General features: G+C 36.6%; 1 protein-coding gene across 5 annotated transcripts in view; it reads right to left on the bottom strand.

Moving 5' to 3' along the window:
• The window catches only part of LOC131033633 (folate-biopterin transporter 1, chloroplastic), a 65,247-nt gene extending 44,841 nt beyond the window's left edge, over positions 1–20,406 (bottom strand). Inside the window, exons 1-2 of one of the 5 annotated variants that reach the window (XM_057964883.2) lie at positions 19,982–20,406; positions 19,587–19,882 (exon numbers count right to left, since the gene is read on the bottom strand). In XM_057964883.2, coding sequence (XP_057820866.2) covers positions 19,587–19,882; positions 19,982–20,031 — 346 coding nt within the window. In that variant the 5' untranslated portion in view covers positions 20,032–20,406. The other 4 variants (XM_057964884.2, XM_057964885.2, XM_059216965.1 and 1 more) reach the window with 4 other exon arrangements.
• Positions 20,407–21,561: the final 1,155 nt, after the last annotated feature.

Here is a 21,561-nt window from a genome sequence, read left to right as displayed (position 1 = left end):
ACTCCAAAAGGTCTGAAAACACCTTAGCACTTAAAATCACCGATGACATTTAAAAACACGTTAACACTCCAAAAGGGTCAACACTTATACAAAACTAGGACCATTTAGAAATCTCAATTTTCATGCACTTGATCCTATAACCTCAAAAACTCTAAACGGCACTAGACATGATCAAAACTCCGAGACTCAGGCACGAGAAACACAAAATTGCCCACTAAGCAGCCAAAACCCTAACCTAACAATGCAGAAAGCAGGAAAAAAGAGGGGGTCCCTGTTAGCAATGTGGCGATGTGTGAAAAGGTCAATGACATGTGAAGAGGAAAAATGAGTGATTGTTGGGCTTCTCCAAGTGGGCATTTGGAAGAGGCAACAAGTGTCGCTCCGTATTTCATGATTTATTGCATTTAATATAATGTTTATCTTCCATATTTGGGCACCCAAGTTGAAAGGAAGTATTGAAGTCAAAACCAATGCCTTTTCACATTCCAAGGAAGCAATCCTGGGGTTGGAGAAGATTGGTATGAAAAGCCATCTTTGGGTGCCTTTTTGGGTGCTTTAGAGCTCTTGGCAAGTCTATATAAACAGCTCCTTTGACGTAGAATTGAAGAGGAACGGCTGAATGTAGAGATACTCTACAAGAAGGACAGGTTGAGGCACAAAGAGGTTGTTCACAAGTACACAGATAATGCCATGTTGGAAGCAAAAAGGAGAATGGAAGTATATATATTGTAATCTCATTTATTTGACAATAATGCATACTTGGCCTCTCTTCTTGGTGGCTTTTTTTCCCTGCAAGGGTTTCTCCACTTAAATCCTATGTTATGTGATGCTATTATGTTGCTAATTTGTGCTTCTTTGCTGCTATCTCTCTGATGATGTTATGCTTTAATTATTGCTCTTATAAGTTCACATAAGGTACTATTGTTAAGCATGATATGATAGCTGAATTTCAGCATCATAAAGAAATGAATCTAATCAGGGTGAGTCCATATTAAGGCAACTTGATTTCAGAATTGCATATAAGTTTCAAATTTTCATATTGTATTAGTCCAAGCATTGTACCCCATCCATTAAAGTCATAAATTGATTATTTGGATAGAGAATGAAATTACCCAACCTTTGCTATTAGAGATTGCTATTAGAGCCCCCAAACCACCAACAACTACCACCCCCACACCAAGGTCCTTCATCTCTCCAATCCCTCCATTCCAAAACCCCATGGAACTATGAATATGATCACGGTCTCATGGAACCAAGCACTAAAAGAATCTTGGAATTGCAATTGTGTTTGGATGATGAAACAAACTCACTTTATAGCTTGTTTTGCTAGCAAATAAAGGACTACAAAATATTTTTATCAAACAGCAATTTTATTGAATCTACAGAGATAAATGATGAGGAACAAAGACTATGAGATGACAACAAGCAACCATTTGATGTTGAAGCAACATGAGCAATTCAAAAAAGTTGAGCAGTTCATGTGTGTTGGATGTACATGGTCCACTCTTACCAATTGATTCTCAAAAGTCGAAAGACAAAAATAATTCACTTCAATGTTCCAAAAAAGGCACATGACTCAAAGCAAAGATCACAAAATTAATGAACACATGACTCAAAGCAAAGATCACAAAATTAATGAACACATGACTCAAAGCAATGAAATTAAAAAAATGTGAGTTGACGCCTACAATTACTTGTGCTAATAGTAATGAATGTTACAGAATGGGTGAAGCTAAGTAAAGATCCAAACAAACTAATGTTGAAAAATCAAGAAGTCGTAGTTAGGAGTGAAACACCACTCAAACCTAGAGCTAGCTGGTTCTCCCCAAAATACATGGTAGCAACTAAAACAAAGTTCCTGTCCCATTCAGACATTTATTCCTATATGATAGCAACAAGAACTCAGTAGGACACACCATTGAAGTAGAACAAAACAAGTTTCTAAGGAAAATAGCAAAAAAGGGAAAGTATTGTACAACGGGTTGAAAAGAAAAGAATTGAAAAGAAAAGAAATGAAGTTGGAGAGAACAATAAAATATGGGACCCACATTGGGAAAAAAGGAAAACATAGAAAGTAAATAAAGTTCCTAATTTCTACACTATTTACAAGCAATGACAGAAATTAAATAATTATCATAAAGTTCCTTCCAAAACGTACAACCAATTGAGTGCATCAAAAATAAATTATAAAGTTCAAAAAGATCAAAAAAAAAGTAAAATATTCAACCATGTGCTACTCCAACCTAACTATTCTTTCCACCGTATGGTCTCCAAAAGCATGGCAAACAATTTTTTCATTTTCTACAGTATGGCCAAGTTTTATAGCTTTACCATACAAAAATCATGGGAAGAGATAATTAAAATTTATGATAGTTAATTCCCAAGTTTCCGCATCATATGGCAGGCTAAAAAGGACTCCACCATACAACATGCTAAAAATGATTGAGATAGAAGCTTATTCTTCTGTCATACACTTAGCACTCAATTGGACTCACCATACATCAAACGCAGCAAAGTCTCTTCATTGTAGAGTCATTGAAGACAATTCAGTCTTGGACTGTATGACTCCTGCTAGAGAATTGTGGTGTACAAATTCTAGAAAAGAATTATTTATCATACACTCTTCTCTAGTCTGTTGTATGGTCCTCTAGCCTTCAGAGGACCATTGTGAAATATGCTCTATCTGTTCCTGTTATACAGTCTGGAGATTCCACCACTTTACTGCTGATGTATAGCCCTTGTCTGTTAGTGTTGAAATAACATATGAATCTCCTATTTCAGCCGAATACTCTCTCTTATACATTTGGCAAAAACAAGGAATCCTTGCAACAAGCTGGTAAGTTGGGAAAAGGCACATTTATGGAATATGGGAGTATTGAATAAGGTTGTCTTAATGGGATATATCTGCAATGCCAAAAGTACCAGAACAGTCATCAACCTACTGAAGCCTTTTCGAAGTTATGTGAACATTCAGACTTGACTACTTGTTTGTATGGTCCTCCAGCACAATCCATTCAGTTGCATGGCTGCTGGCAGGTTCAATATCCATATTCCATACAATAACCTGCATTCTAGATATGCTGATGGTCAGAGTATACTTCATATTTCTTCCTTCCTAATTCCAATTGAAGAAACCAATACAATGTTGATGATCAGGGTATACTTCATATTTTTTTCTTTCTACTTCCAGCTGAAGAAACCAATCCATTCTTCATTATGGAACATTCATTCGTTGTGGAAGGTACAATTATAATCAGGTTGGCGTGGTTGCACAAGGGAATCATCAACCCAAAGGCCCTTCCTCTATAGTACCATCAGAAGTTTAGAAAAGTTTACTTGACATTACTTGATATATTGTTTTTCTATGCTTGTTGACTAAAAATTTGATTTTTGTTTTTGGGGGGATGATGTGGTTAGCATAAAATACCTTTGTAAGGCTTTGTTAATTTGATTGTGTCAAACTATGTATATTTACTTGTTAGCTTGTGTGTAATTGTTAGAGAGTCAATTGTTAGTACTTGTCAATGATTGTGTTCTACTTGGTAACTCTCAAGTGCTTTAAAGTTTAAACAAGCTTTCTTGTAGTCAAGGCAAGTTGACTGATCCTTGGCTGATCACCTCTCATCTACTTTCGTGTAGAAACTTCATATACTTCTATTACATTATCTATAACACAATGTTATTTATATTCATTTATGCATGCAATAGTCTTTGATACATAAAGGAGTAAACAAATGTCGCATGACTCAGCAAGGTAAGGTCTCAGGAAATTATGAAGATTATTGCAGAAAAAATGCATGCAACATAAGCTACGAACCTTAAGAAACAATGCTAAACAAGAAGGCAACATAAGATGTTGCATTAGTAACTACGGGCTAAAAGATGTTGCTTTGAATAGAGTGGAATGGAATGAGATACAAACAATGATCCTAGCATGTTTATATATACACATCTACATCAGTCAAAAGAAAAAGAAGCTGACAAGGCTCAATCTAGATTACAAAATGCAAGGTCGTATGTACCATAATTAAGTACATAGAGATAGGTAGCCCTTACGAGAAAATCTGGGTCAACATTATACACTCCAACATCCCTCTCAAGATTGATTGTTGGTCTATTGTTACCTTACTCTGAATCGTCCCCCCAGAAAAGAACTTCAAAGTCCAATTTTAGCATAAAGATTCAGGAACAAATATTTACAAAGAGCCTTGTGAAGATGTCAACAAGCTGCTTAGCAAAGGAAATATGCATCCTGAAATAAGTGCTTGACATATTGCAAATCATTTGAATGGGCACTCAAACTATCACTTTGGATGATCGTTGGTGCTGACTAAGGAAAACCAATCTGTGAAGTAAGTGTCCAAAGCTACATGAGTTCACGCACTGCCTCCTTTGTAATGTAGTATTCATCTTAGACACCCATCTTGTTGTGGGGTGTAGCATACCATGTATTAGTGAGTTATGTCATGGTCAATAAGGAATGGTTCAAACTCTATGCTAATATACTCTCCCCATCTTATCTAAGACATTTTATTATCCTATCTGATAGGTTCTCCATGGCCTTGAAGTCCTTAAACCTACGAGAGGCTTCAACCTTGGTCTTAATGTAATAGATCCATAGGAATCTAGAGCCATCATCAGTGACTGTCAAAAAACATGTGGCTTGAAAGAATTTAGGTATCTTCATCTATCCACAAACATTATATGAATGAGCTCAAGTGGAGTAGAGGTTCTATGAGCTAAGATCTCTGGAAACTCTCCTCTATGGTGTTTCTCCAAAATGCATTGCTTGTCTACTCCACTTGAAGGTTGGATGGAGAGAATACTTCAAACCATTTCATACATGCTTACGTGCTACATGTTGATGTGTTTTTTATGCGCAATCGAACACAGAATAAAATACGAAGGTATCTTATCCTCTCTTGAACAAAGTCTCTCAAATGCTATGCTTCGCGATCAAATGAGACAACTCCAAGGTTCTGAAATGTCAAGTCTTGACGTGTGGATAAGCTCAATGGTTGATGTATAATGTTGGAATCACAAGGGGACTTACGTTGTACATGAATGCTTGAATACTTGGACGTTGCAAGAACGTGGGATTAACTCATCTAACAAAGAAAGATCAAAAGGAAAGGGTTTAGAGAGTCTAATCTAATCCTAGGAATGTTGGATGTAGTGGATGACTTGGTGAGACTCTACTAGGCTTTGCTTTGACATCATTGAACAACTCCACAAAGCTAGTGCAATCTTCTAAGGTAAATGTATGATGTTCAAATTATTACATCAACATCAATACCATCAAGACAATGCATACCAATGGACAGGCAATAATTGGAGTTAAGTTCACATAAAATTCCAATTGACCACACAAGGCGAACTTACAATCAGCAAGAAGCTAGTGGTATGGAATCTATGGATAAACGAATTTCACCATTAGTCATTCACAATTCCTTTCATTCATCTAATCAACATGAAAGCAAATGAGAATTGGAAACCATGCAACTTGTTGAACACATTTCACCATATCTTCAATGAAAAGAGTATATTCATTTACAAGCCTAAGCAACAATTTCTTCTTCTCCTACTCTACTCTACTCTAACTTCCAATGATCTAACTACTAACTATCTTCTACTCTTCTACTGCTAACTATTCTTCTATTAACCTTTACAAATGAGAGTACTAAGCCTTATATAGATAGCTCGTTACAATGAATGGCTCAGATTGACTCACAATCAATGGCCAAGATTGAAAGATAGAAACCCTTTATTAGGGTTTGTTACAACCACCATTACAATGACCAATGAGAGATGAGGGTAAGTAAGATAAATAATATTTGATGCAGTGCCATGTGTCACTTATTCCCTCCTTGAATGAAAGTTGACTTGGTACCCTTTGATTGAACGAATGGTGACTGGAATACCACCTCAGCTTGCATTGTAGATTTGATTAACTTATCCTTGAACATTCCTCATGATGCTTGGAATTCCTTGTGATATTTTGCATTTCATCCTTAACATTCTTTGACTTTGAGATTCCTTGATGTTATTCCTTCTTCATAATGTGGAATCCCCTGTGCTCATGTTTTGAACTTGCCCTCCTTCATTTGCTCGCCATCAAGGTGAAGTCCTCTTCATGTTTGATTTAGTCCACATCTTTACCTGTGGAAATCCTTGTCTTGAAATCCTCTTCCAATCCTTGAAATGTTGGTCTTCCCATCCGCATTTGTTGCCTTTAAGTGTTGAGCCCTTGGTATCCCTGCAAGTTGCATCCTCTTTCACCTCAAACCTTGATCATCGTGCTTTCCTTCCTTGAGCAAACCTGCAAGAACAAACAAACATTAAATCAAACACACGTGATAAACTTTATTTCAACCTTGGTGGGAAATCCATCCTCATACGGACATATCAGTTCTCAAAACATCTGCATTATCCCTATCCATTCCTTCACTTGGTGGAAATTTGATGCCTATCTGAACAACTTTGTTATTGATCTTCATTCGAATTGCTTTGTCTCTTCCTTCGTAAATTTGTCCTCAAGTGGAAATCCGACCCCCATCAGGACTCATTGTCCTTGAAATTTTGTTCGATTTGATCACCACTTGATGGAATAGAAATTTGAACCCCACCAGGACACTTTAATGTACCTCACTTTGTCCTCACAAATAATCTTCCAAAATCAATTAAGGTCTTGATTTCAAATAATCTTAAAAGAGATTTGATCAAAATATGGAAAACTTGTCCTCAGAAAACCTGATTTTCAGACTTAGGATAAGTCTGATTGCAATAAATAAGTTTCAAGAGACCCATGTAAACTCAGAAAATGGCCTGTTTGATGCAATCTCAGGTCTGATTTCTGAATATAAAGTCTGAGGACACCCCTGGAAATGGTTGATTTTGGTGCTGGAAAGTTGTCTCAGATTTGAATTTCTGAGTACCAAGTCTGAAGACACCCTGGTATACTCAGAAAATGACTGATTTGAAGCTCAAAAAATTATACCCAGGTCTAAATACACTCTGAAAATGGTGTATCAAAATCTGATTTTCTGATATTGAAGTCTGAATACACCCCGAAAATGGATGATCTTGGCTGCCCCAACACATTTCAGGTCTGAATTCTGAGTTTGGAGGTCTGAAAACACTCAGAAAATGACAAATCTCAGATATCAAAGTTATAACAAAGTCTAGTTTTCTGAGGACAAAGTCTGAATACGCCCTCCAAATGTCTGAAAATGCCTTCTAAAAGTCTGAAAATACTCAGAAAATGATTGATATTAATGGCTGGAAATGGTCACAGCCATGCCATACACTTGCACTTAAGTTTTTTCACCCCTCCAAGCTCAGAAATGGCCACGCCTAGGCACTAACAAGTGGCTGGGAATGTTGTATCAGTTTAAAAATAGTTCTGAAAATGATGCTTCAGACCTACACCATCAATGGTGTCCAAACAAAACACCCTCAAATTCTTCAAAAATAGTGTCTAGACAAAATCACCCTTCACCAAGGATGGCTGGAAATGAAGTATAAGTCTGGAAATGCGATGTTCCAGCAATGACTAGCAATGGCACCCAAAAGTGGTGTTCAAACTCTCTAACAATAGCACCCAGCAAACACTTAAACAAAATTGCAATGATTCCCAGCAATGGCACCAAACATGGAGTTCCTCCAAATCGCCAAAAATTGTGGCACAATCAGCCACACAAAATCATTGTCACTCCTCCCCAATGGTGGCGCTAGGCATGATTGGGCAAATCACCCTCTTCAATCTGCAACTCTCCTTCAACAATGGTATCAAAATGACACTTAAGCAAAAATCGCCCAGCTGGAATCTTCAATCTGCCCCCAATCACACTTCAAACTGTCACATCAGCACACTTATAATATTATTTTAATGCTAGTTGGGCATACTTATTCATGCTTTTGCCTTGATATTTCACCACACAAGCAATGTGGGATAAAAACTTGCCTTTATACTGCCTGGAGGAAAATCAATTTGCCTTGGGATCACATATTTATCATTAAATAACTGTTGTTGGGTATTAAATAATTTGTAACAAGGCAAAAACAATTAGATTTGGGCACACTTGGCATTAAATCCTTTTCACTTGCATTAAATTTGAGCCAGCTGGGTAAAATCGATCCATATTGGGACAATAATTTCCATTAAATTTCACCATAACTCATCATAGGAGGCACTTGGGGAAAAATGACCCCCATCTGGACACACAAAATCACTTCATTTCATTAACTTTGTCCCAAAATTCCACTTTGAGGAAAATCGACCCCCATCAAGACAGTTAGAATTCGTCATTTTACTTGCATTGTCCTGAAAAAATCACCTTGGGGAAAAACGTGGATCATCTACACACCAAAATCATGTTCATTTCGTCACTTTTGTCCACATATCTCATTTTGGGGAAATTTAATCCCCATCTGGACACAAGAATTCCATTTATTCCATAAATTGGCATTGGGGAAAAACAATCCCTGTCTGGACAAGGAATTTTGTCCACACAAAACTTCATCACACTTCACTTTCCATCCTCGGGGAAATCCGTACCTCATCGGGACAAACTCCAGCACTTAGTCAAATTTTGGGCCCTCAAGTGGAAAAATGTGGTCAATCAAGACACAGTTCAGGACTCTTGAGGAAAAATGACCTTCATCAAGACAAATAGTGGGGAAAATCACGCTCCAACGGGGCAAAGTCCTAAAACTCAAGGGAAAAACATCCTCCATCAGGACACATCATTTATGGACTTTAATTTCATGTTTTCCATCAAGACTATGATGATTTTCGCACTGAAAATGCCTGGACTTATCAAATTTCATCATTATGCATCAGGACATTCATCATTTTAAGTGGATTTGAGTGGGAAAACAGGAGTCCATCAAGACTTTGTGCACATCTGACCTAATTCACCTCCTAGGAGTGGAAAAACAGCTCCTATAGGGAGTTTTAGCACCTATGCACAAAATTCACACCAAATTGCAACATTTTTAATATCTTCGCTCGCATTTCAAGGCAAAATTGAAACTCAACACTTAGCAAGAATAAATCAAAACTCTAAGGCAACTTGACAATTAGGACCATTTTAATTAAAATCCTTTCAACATTTTGACATGACACTCTCTCATTAGCAAAGGCAAACACTAGGGAATAATTGTTAAACCAAGGCAACCAGGGAAAACATCTACCCTAAAAGGCAAATAAGTGGGGGTCCCCCATTTGCAATGGGGCAATGTGTGAAAACGTCACAACACTACATAGATCCAAACTTGATGTGTTACAACCTATGATGCCAAAGAGAGCTTATGTCATACATCCTTGCAACCATGATTGCATACTCTAATGTTTTACACAAAGGATTTTCCCCCTAGTCTGTACATCTATTCTACTTTATTGCAACATCCTGCGGATATGACCTTGTAACCATTATCTATATCCTTGATAACCCATTTGCCCAGCCAGAAGTCAGCCTTTTCATTGATAAGTGTTATGTGATACCAAAAAATGAGTTAGGACCAATAGCTAGAATTTGACATACCTCATTGAAAGTTGTGTTGCCAATGGAGAATTACCCACTACCAGAGGCAGTGAGTGTTGAATCATCTCCAATTGTGATGTGTTCACACTAATGAAGACAAGAGTAACTGAAGAGCAATTCTTGTGGCTAGTCATATGTCAACTTGATTCTAACTCAATCAGCCACTCTATAGAAATCCAGGGATGGGAAATAGCAAGAAAGGTGGTGTCAATTCTAACCAGAAACTTATCTCCACTGATTTGCTTAACGTGCCACTCTAGAACCCAAATTCTCTATCAGCACTCTCTCTCATCATGATCTTTGCTGCAATGCCACACCTTTTCTTCTTAGGGCAATACTTCCCTAAGCCTTGACTCTTGAATCTAAGTCCTTCTAAGAGGTACCTATAAGTATTTCAAACGGCCACACTACATGGGCCCAACTGGCTAAACACAACTTCCCAAAGCTCCATGGTTAAGATTGTAACAGAATTGAGAGTTTAACAAATTTGCTAAAGGCTCAGTAGACATCTCAATATAAAGGCAACACATATACAATGTTTTCATATTCAAGAGAAAGGTTATTGAAAATAGCGTTTACGCACTAAAGTCCTTGTAATGTCCTCCAGAAAAAATTGGATATCAACATATATTCTATTGAAATGAGACACGTTCTTCAACACCGTTATACTCAACAAGCTACAGGTTATGCAATCAAGCTTCCAAGGGCTCAATAGGCCTCTCAATATAAACATGACACATGAAAATTGCATACACAGTTTCATATTTAAGCAAAAGATTATTGAGAAAAGTGTTTGCACACTCAAGTCCTTATCATGTCCTCTGGAAAATTAAATATCAGCATATATTCTATTGACATGAGATATATTCTTCAACACTATTATACTCATCAAGCAACAGGATATGAAGTTGATTTGAGAAGTGTTGTTGGGGCCAAATGAGTTCTTGAACCTATTCCATGGTTTGGTGGGATCACTTTCTTCTATGAAATGGTATCTTAACTGATCAACCACTGCAAGAGTGAGAATACCATGGTTTCTCTCTATTTTGTCTCCCTTTGATTTTCAACTTGGCTAAGATTTTTGGGCATAGGTTGCCACAATTGATATACATCCATAACCCTCCAATCTTCAGAAATCCTTTGATCTAGATTTGCAATGAACAAAAAAATGAACCCTTGCTATTTTTTTGCTAATTTTGCAAATCTATAATTAGACTTCGACAATTCCGACCATATGCAATCTGTAGACCGAAATTCCACAGAATTGATATGAAAGTGTTGTGATGTTGGAATCACAATTTTCTCCTCCTTTTGACTAAAATCTTAGTCAGTCATACTTTAATTATTGATACCATGTGGAAATTATGAAGATTATTGCAAAGGAACAAATGAAACATAAGTTGAGAACCAAAAGAAACAACTCAAAGCAAGTAGAGCACACAAAAATAAGAGAAACAAAATGCTATATTGGTGCCTGTACACTACAAGAATCACTTTAAATATAATAGAGTAGAATCAGATACAAACAATAATCTTAGCATGTGTATATACACATTTGAATTGCTGGAAAAAGAGAGAGGCCAACATGGCTCAATATACATTACACAATGCAAAAGATGTGCAGAGTCATGAGGACCATAAATAAGTACACAGAAATTTGGATCTGCTCACAGCAGTGATTTTGGAGGATGCTAAAGGAACTGATATCCTTTTATGTTCAAATTAGTAATTATGCAATGCTGATGTCAAGGCCATTCTTTATAGAGAGGTGTAATTATCCCATTTTAGATAATTTTATGTCATTTGTATAGTCTTCAAAGTAAATAGAGTGCTAACTCATTTTGTTTTAACATATCAATTACACAAAAATATAATCTCAATTGCAACGCTCCAGTTAAATAAGAATATACCTATGAACGGTGTCAAACTAAATACTTCATGTGTTACACCTAGCTCGCTCTATTTCTCTCATAATGTGAAAAGGTTCAAGACTCTAATTAGTTATAAATAATTGCTCTAGGTAGGTTTAAGGCAAATGGAAGGCTTTGAGATGATGATAGTGGGGAAAAATCATTGATTAATGGGAGAGGTAAAACCCATCCAGATAGATCACTGTAACCTGTTGTTTGTAACTAGGGTTATGTATGGGTTCGGATTGCCTTAAGGCAAAATCCGAACCCCCTTTAGGACCGGGCCCTATCCTAGGGTAACGTGACCCTATCATATGCACAACCCAATACCCACGCTATGCTAAATACACGCCATCTAATTTACTGGCGCCAAAAACCCAAGGAGGCCGACTTGCATTCAAGGAGTAAAAGATGTGTATAAATAAGTGACATTTTGCAAGTCAATACACATTCATCCATTTTCTACAAGCAAATGAGAAAACAGCTCTGCTAATAAGGTGCGAATTAATAAGGAAGGAGGCGAATTCATCCAGACTTGTGCGAATTTGTGCAAGATGACATAGGTGGTGTTGTACAACTTGAAGGACATAGAAAGAGCAGATCTGCTACACAAATAGATCAGATCTGACAGAGAAGCTAAGTATTGTAATTGTGCATTTAAGAGGAGAATATATAATCTGACCTGTGGGTCTTTCATGCTGGGTTTTTCCTCCTTGGAGGTTTTCCCAGGGTATGCTTGTTTGTCTACTGTTTTACTTCTGATTTATGTTGGCTTATTAAATACTGCAAATCTGATTACAATCTAGGGCATATTTAATTTATGTTGGCCTAATAAAATACTGCAAATCTGATTACAACCTAGGGCATAATCAATTATATAAATCTGATTAACATACCTAGGGTTTAAAATTACATAACCCACACCCTTCTAAATAATTATTTATATTTGAAAAATGAAGCCCAAGCCCCAACAATGCACGATTCAATAGGGGAAAGTGCCACCTTCCCTCTGATCATGAATTATTATATTTGGACATAAATGGGTAGAACTCTTCCATTTAAACCTTCCACCTTGGCATTATCTATAAATTGAAAGCCCCTCCCCCACCACAATAGAATAAGAAAGCCTTTTGCAATTGGAAGTTTAATGGGTCTTCCTCCTTAGATTCTGTTGAGAGATCTGACCCAAATGGAAACATGCCAAATTGGAAAGCGTAATGTTTCAAATGGCTCCAAGGGGCATTTTGTTTCAGTATCTAAAAGGGTGTTTCTGCCCCCACAGTGATTGAATAAGTTTACTTAGTTCGGTTGGGGCAACAGAAAAATTTTGAAGAAGAGGAGCTTAATTGTAGGACTCTTGAACTTAATGTTCTTTTCTTGTCATTCGGTATTTTAAAACTGGTTAATCCCTGTAAAATAACCCTAGTCTTGCTATACAGCAGATATGATTGCACCAAGGGTCTGGTTCCTTTGTCATCTATAATTTACTATTCCCCCAAATATGGAGGAATATAACTTACTATCACTAAGAATTTGGTCTTTAGACCAAAAATAAGTATAACCAAAATATGGAATACCAAAAAGTGAAAGATGCAAAGTCCCAAAGGCCAAAATAATATTATGTTACGAAGTACCTCTATTGCTTTTATCGGATACAAAACTGTCATGTAGAAAATCTTATGAAGTATAATAGTTAATTTGTGGTTCACTTGCACTGTCGATCATTTAAAATAGGTTTCCTTTTTTGTTGCGCACTGTAAGGCTAAGGGAATCATAGTAGATGTAAATTTGGTAATTGCCTATTCAAAATAGTTAGTCTTGTAATGTCCCCTTCTCAAGCATACTCAGTTTGGTGACAGCTTATTTTCTAAGTTCCCATAGTCTAATTAGTAAGGAAAAGGGAAGTCCAAAGTTCTTGTAGGGCAAAAATTCAATATTTCAGGGTTGCTATTTATGGCAATTAGCTCAGTTGGCAATGTGGAGCATCACAACACTTTCAGAAGTGTTTTCTGACATTTGGGGTGTTCTCCTAACTTCTTACAGAGGCCATCTATTTCTAGTAAGTCACCTAATTGGCTCCAATCATCATCACCCTCCTTCGGTTTCATCTTGGTGTGGCCAAGGTTGGATTCTAATGTTATTTCAATGCTTTCCACAACTCGGGTGAAAAAAATTAATTGTTCACTTAAGTTTTTAATGTTACACATGGCAACCCAAAGACATGTCTCCAGTACCAAAAACTTCCCAACGCACAAGGTTCTTTTGGTCACCATCTCTGAAGTCTCCCAACCCAAAATTGATGTCTCCTGCCAAAAAACTTAGGGCAAAACACATTCAAAGGCAAAAAAGGAAGGCAAATAAATAAAATAAGAATGCATAATGTTTCATGCTGATGTTTTGGATGATACAAAAATCCATGCAAAATTGTAGTGATTGGATCTACTGAAAACGTAGACTTTCTGAGAGGGGCAAAAACAATTGTATGACTGATTTCCTATCATTGTAATGGTCTAGACAGAAATTGCCTTTACTATTTACTATTCTTGTTTTCAAAGATCTATGTCATGATATTTTCTGCAAATTATTAGATTATATTAAAAAAATGGCATCTCCAAGCACCCCCTTTCCTATTTTTGAAAATTAGCCGTACCAATACTAGTACCAATCTCTGGCATCTCCAAAAGTACACTCGTCTCCTAGTGACTATGATGTTATATTATTAAGTGATAACTTAATTGTAATATCATTTAAAAAGTTGCCGGTTCGGGTTTGAGCACTGGTTTGGGTTCAAGAACCTGGTTCGTCGGTTCGACAAAATTTTGAAAAGGGGTTTGGGTTCGTTTTGGGTTAGCTAGTACAAAATCAATATATATATATATAAAGATATTATATATATATATATAAAGATATGCAATATTATTATTTAATAATATTATATATACATTAATATACAAGAAAATTATTATATAATATAATATTATATAATAATATTCTTATATATATAATATATGGTATATTATATAATAATATACAATATTATTATATAATATGATACTAAGATACCGGTTCTTCCCCTTTTGGCCTGGGTCCGGGTCCTGGTTCTCCCCAGGTTCGACCTGGGTTCCACCCAGGTCCTTCCCGGGTGGTCGGGTTCCCTGTGGGTCCTGCGGTCCTGGTTCTTGCCCGGTCCTGGTTCTCCCCAGGTTCTCCCTGGGTTCCTCCCAGGTCCTTCCCAAGTGGTCAGGTTCCCTGTGGGTTCTGCAACGCAGGACCCACAGGGAACCCGGCCACCTAGGAAGGACCCGGGTGGAACCCAGGTCGAACCCAGGAGAGGAGTTCCCGCATGAACCCAAGCCCATGGGTTCCCAAAAACAGGGCCCACGCGTCAAAAAAACAATAAAAAAAAACTTTTTAAAATAGTTTTTTTATAATAAAACTCTAATTCGCCCCTTGATGACTTTTTAAAAAAGACTTGAAACTTGAATATTATCTTCTTTGCAAATTATGAATATGATATTAGACTTTAGTTATTAGTTTACTGATTACATTTGCAATATATGAATATTTATTGGCATTGGCAATTATGGATTTATCATTTATGTATGGAAAGTCACATTGTATATTTTATTTTTGTATGGATTGTATATATTGAACATATATATAATATGTGTATATATATATATAATTAAAATATATATATGTGTGTGTGTGTGTGTACGGACGAACCCGTACCCAAGAATTTTATTTTTTTGCCGAATCCGTACCCGAATCCAAACCTGAATTGGTAACTTAGATATGATATAATATAAAATGGCCAGCGGAACCCGAGCGATTGATGAGGATTTATGTGACGACGCGAAATAATAGTTGGACGGGGACAGAAACTCCTACACCCTCCCACCCACATTATGAGTAGTGTACAGCATATCCTCCACCATAGAAGGCTTCGGTAAGGAGCAAGGTGTTTGCTATTAATAAATTGCCGATCAATGAATTTTTTTACTGTTCAAAATTTATGACTGTCGAACGCAACGAACCAGACCCCGAACCGAGAGCGGACCCAAACCTGGGTCAAACCCGGACCTGCATCCAGGCTCCCAACGTCGAACCCAATAACTTAGTTTGAAAATAAAAAAAGATTATTTGCTTCAAAAGTGGCCAACTACAAGAGATAAGGGAGCCTTTTGCACATAAAATGTTATTCTTGTTTCAAACATGCCTTTGTGTGTGTAGAAATGAATTATTATAATTTGTAATTGTATTCTTCCCTCCAAAAAGCTATAAAAGGAGGCTGAGCAGCCTCATTTCGATTTTGCAGATAGACTTGTGAATGCTAACATTTGTTGGAATGAACCTAAGTTCTTCCATAGCTTTTGAGGACAAATACCCATTTGGAGATGTAGGTTTCACGAATAAAAACCCCCTAGCTACTTGAGTAATTTCATTCAAAGATCACCATTGTGCTTCAATCAAAGTTTCAATTTGGTGTTGCAAAGATGAAGATGTTTGACATGCTTTGAAGTGTGGATTTTTAGGAGTGCTTGTTATCATTTTGCAAAAAGTTTTGTTGAAGAGCTTGAGGATGATTGGAAGAAATATTGCTGGCTGTACTTCCCATTTCCAGACCATCCCTTTTCTGATTACTACATGGCAACATGCGGCAAATTATTCATGAGCTTAGTTCTTCTTGTATGACTATTTGAGAATCACCTCTCCTTCATTTGCAAGTAGCTAATATTCAAGAGAGATGTTCAATCAGCAAGCCATACTATCTAGCTTTGTAATGTCCCCTTCTAGTTTTTACCCTAGATGAAACCCTACAATCACAATTACCATAAATTAGGGTCAGGGAAATGACTTACAAGTAGTTATTTCTTCATTATGCTCCTGAATATAAATCCTCCAACCATCACATAGAAAACACAAGTGCATACATATATACATATAAAACTAATGACATTGTTATAGTTAGCTAAAGTATATAAATATATATCCTATGTTACTATTACTATCAAACATATTTTGAGCATAGAGATAGCGACATGGTAGGCTTGACCAAGCCAACCCATACTAAGCCCGAGAGTAGATCTTTGGCCCTCTTGGCCCGGTGGCAAGACTTAGACATCCACCCGAGATATACTACTTAGTAGGGTGCTTGTCTTGCTTCCCTATCCATGCCCCATCTCTTATAGTTAATAGCTCATCTGATAGGAATGGCATAGAGATCGTAGTGGGGTTCTCAACTTGTCCAATCCAAGCCCAAGGGCGAAGCTTTGACCCTCTTGGCCTCAGTGGCAGTACTTTTGACATCCACCCAAGGCATCCTACTTAGATGGCAACCTTATATACCCTCTTATCTATCTCTCCCCCTTCCATCCATGATGAGGTTCAACATTTGCTTACATCTAAAATATATTAGAGATGGACTGTTCCATAATGCATACCCAGCCCTAATGCTGTGATTAATAATGGTGCTGAGAATCTATTCATACAGAATATTATGATATTAAGAATGCAGAGATGTTGACACTTTATGTTTGTTATCTCTAATAGATTACGGCTGAAACCGATTTGTAATCCTATAGCCTCAACAAGATGTTAGATGCTATCAAAGTAATGGGAGAATGATTTCAGACAATGACACTAAGATACCGAGCCCATATCGCTTTAACAGTATTGCTGTGAGGAAGGTGATGTTCTTAGGAAAATGTACACATTACTACTAGCATGAAGATAATGTTATAGAGATGTAGTTGGGACTATCGCTGAGGTTTATATAAGATAATACTAACAATGCTGAGGACATGATTAATGCTCATCCAAAATATGCTGTATGGAAATAACCATAATGCTACAGAAATGCTGTCAAGCTAATAGAGTATTATATGCATGCATGTCACCTTCCCTTTTACTGTCTAACTGCAGACTTATCATTATGCCTTCGAATGGTTGACTGAATGCTTCAACAATTGTTCAACAATATGCAGTGTTTCTTTGCTCTTGAAGTGTTGTTGATTGATTCAATCATCGATCCAGTTTATTCCTTGATGCCCTTGCAAGGTAGGATCGACCCTATTTAAAAATATCCAAGGGCTGTGTCTTTCAAGAGGGACATGATGATTAAAAGGGATATGAACCTTCATGAGGAGATCGCTGCCCTTCTACTAAGCCGTTCAGGAATTATTAACAAGTAAGATTAACCTTAAAACGCAATTATAATTAACCAAGTTATGTTACAAAATTCAAATCGATATGTTCATGTTTAAGTTAGATCAGCAGTATAGATAAAGAGGTTGTTATATCAACCATAAATCGAACACTATGCTTCAAATAAGATGCTTACAAAGTTATCATATAAATCATTGTATTACTATCATATCGATCAAGAAAAGTAGTTAATGAGGAACAGTTCATGACAGATTACAATCATAAGATCTATATGCTCTCGCCTTGCCCATTCTAGGATATGGGTCTGATTACTGAATACATAGTTAAATATCCCACAAAAAAATATAAATATTTAAGTTAGATTGTATTTATAACATAATGATTCACAAGGTCAACTAATCTAAATGAGACCTGAACTAAATTTCTACAGAATCTAAGTTACATATTGGGGTCTGTCATATGAAACAGCGCCTTAGAATTTTACAAACTTATACAAACTTCAATATACTTCATGATAGAATGAATACACTGACGACCTCATACAAAATTCAATGTATTCCATGATAGAATGAATACACTGACGAACTTATACGAAATTAAATGTATTACATGATAGAATGAATACACTGGTTCAATCTCATCATTAATGAATCTGATACGTAATGTCATAAACTAGTTGTGGCCCAGAGTTTGGCATCTATAGATACACAGTCCTATGCTACTGCTAGAAATGCATTGCACTGCTCTGGGTAGGCCCATGGTGGCAACCGGCCCCAACATATCCAGAGACCAATTTTAATTTATCTCTAAGCAACAAAATGTCAAAAAGTCTTTAGAATGTCAAACCTTTTGTCGATTTTTCCAGTTTCAGCACTTAATTCTGTGCATTTAAGGTCTGTATATATGAATGATGATTGCATAGAAGAGTCATTTTCTAACACAAACTCTGATAATTCTCCTGTAGCAGTTGTTTTCTAAGAAACTTGGATAATGCTCATGTAGCAGTCACATCCTTTCGGGTGCTCTAACAACAAAATATTATGTTCACTCTCTGTAATGAGAATCATGAAGCTGACTCCAAAAAAAAAAAATCAATAAGGAAATGCTTCAGAATTAGTAATATTTTAAAGCCATTTTTCATCAATGTTTCTTGCTTTAGCTCTCTTACATTCTGATGATGGATCACATCCGAAACATTGATGCGCCAAAGCAAGACAAACATTATGAATTGTGGACAGTTGATATCATTAATGTATAAATGTTGTTGAGTTTTTAAATTAATTAAAATTATCACATCCAACTCTGAGTGTGGCTTACCTAACAGGCAAGGCCGGGTGTAATTCCTTGGTGAATTCGACATAAGAAATACCCGAGTGTCATCTAAACCGAAGAACTTATGTAAAGAGAATTTACCAATACAAAAGGAAATATGACTCAGTGAGGTTGCAGGATATTACATGTAGAATATATTCTGGAAAATCATGAGACAATATAAGTGCATTTTATTAGCTGCAGTTGAGTGCAGTCACCAAGGGATACATAAATTGGCTTGTAAATTCAAAGAGATTTCATCCCATAGTTATTATTAAAGCAAAATCAAAAAATTTGTTCAGAGGGTTGTCTTTCTAAGAATATAGGGGTTTGTTCCGAGTTGAGTGATCGCGCGTAGTAATAAACCCGCTCCGGACTAAGCCAATCCACACCTTGCTGTCAAACAACAATAATGCAACCCACGGCAGCCACAATAAAAGGATAATAGGTGTTGTTTAGTTCGCTGCGAAGCCAGACGCCGATTTGGTCTAAAAACCCACGAGGAAATTTATTTCCTTTAACTTTATATAATTTTCCATCCCGGATTCTTTCATGTATGAATTTCAAACCCACAGAAAACAAAAACATCTTTGGAAAAAGATCTTTTTATTCTTTTTAAAAGTCATCTCAAAACAATCCACCGTAAACTTACCATTTCTATGAAGCCTCGAATTCCCTTTCGACGAAGTTCCAGGAGCACGAGCATCAACATCAATCTGAACCGAGCTATCATATTCTTCTACTTTCAGAAATTTATTACTAGCGCTGTTAAGGGGCATTTGAATATGGACGGCCATGGCCGATTCCAACCTCCGGAGTAAATTTCTTTTAACTGAGTAAATCTTATTACCATCAATTACTTTAAATATCTTTAAATAACTTCCAATTTCCTGACATCTACGGACACCCAAAATTGGATTTTTAGTCTTTGGGCATCCTCCTGCCTCACTGCAAAACCCACACAAGAGAGGAAAATAAGGACGACATTTAGGATTTGGATTGCAGAGCCACGGTGTCATGGTGCAACATACATAAACAAATTATTACCAAATCAAACATAGCAGCATACCCACGGTGTTTACATGGAATGCATGCATGTCGAGTACGTGTTCAACATTGCAGCCAGCAATACAACATTTGATCTATCACAAAACGATTGGTCATGGTTTTCTCGTTAAAGGACCCAAACCCCAAACAAAATTCAGCCTTTCTGCCGAAAACATTGCAATTTGAGTAGTGAGTGGTCCCGTGTTCAACTCCCTGAAGTAATAAGAAAGTTTCATCGTACTTGGGACTATCTTTCGTTGACAACAACTCTGCCAGATCGCCGCGACAGACTATTTCTTAGGGATTTGGCTTGTTTTTATGTGTCTACCTAGTTGCCCTTCATATTCCATTTTGTGGTAAACTAAATTTTACTCTGGGAAAAAACCGAGTGGCTTGGATACCAGTCAATGTCAACCATTTTTTTTTATTGAAAAAAGATGCAAATTGCAAGAATAGAATTCAACAGGAGGAGCAGATTGTAGATTGTTCCAGACAACAAACAAAATCAAATATAACAATCAGCTGCTATGTCATGTTGATACAAGGCTAATAATAGCAAATTTAGCAAATTTTGCCTTTCTAAGTTAGTAAATGAAAGTATGGAATTGGTAAAAGTTGAAAAGAGGATTCAAATAAACAATAGAAATGGCTGGAATGGGGTAACTTTCAGATTGGTCCGTGTCTTTCTAGGGGAAAGGATCCACTAGTTGTGCATCCTAACTTCGTGCTTCTCAAAATCTTGCGTGGAAATTTCAAATCACTCCAATTTTTTTACAGCAGCTTACTTGGCAAGTCCCATGCTTATAACTAAGGTTTGAGGGTCACATCATCAAATGTAATGCCACATTAGCATGCTTTTTGCCAAGGTGTCCACAACAGCCCAAAAAAAAAGTGAGACCAATAGGTGTGCAAAAGGGCCCCAATACTTGTGCAACTGATGTGGCATCACATGATTGGTTACTTTTCACAACAAATAGTATATTTCATTCAATTATTGGTACTTATCATACAACTATTGGTGCAATGTGTACAAAAGTTGGACATTAAATCAGCAAGTATGGGGTATTAAATCAACAACTTCTATCACAAGAATTGGAACGCGCTCAACTACTCGGTCTTTTCCCTTAAGTTAGTAAATGAAAGTATGAAATTGGTAAAACTTGAAAAGAAGACTCAAATAAAAAATAAACAATAGAGATAGCTGAAAATAAAGAGAATGGAGTAACTTTCATTATTTTATTTTGATGAGAAATTTAGAAAATGAAGATTCACGTCTTACTAAAAAAATATATTTATATTAATTACATCTCAAGAAATAGTGTTAATGGGTTACTTTAATGCAAGAACCATTAACAATCAATCTTTGCAGTGAATAATGAAGAAAAAAAGGAAAACAATCTTTTATGGTTGAAGGAAAATGGATATCAATTTTGGGAAAGAACATCATAGTATGGCAATGGAAGTGTGGCACACTTTGGAGCACAATTATTAGGGCTTTGTAGTGTGTTTAGAATGGTCATTTGTAATGGCATGAGAGATTGGCCAACTTCAAGGGATATTAAATGCAAAACTTATAATGG

The sequence above is a fragment of the Cryptomeria japonica genome, chromosome 3 (assembly GCF_030272615.1).
Source record: "Cryptomeria japonica chromosome 3, Sugi_1.0, whole genome shotgun sequence".
Classification (NCBI taxonomy): Eukaryota; Viridiplantae; Streptophyta; class Pinopsida; order Cupressales; family Cupressaceae; genus Cryptomeria; species Cryptomeria japonica.
This window is presented reverse-complemented; position numbering and strand designations above follow the sequence as displayed.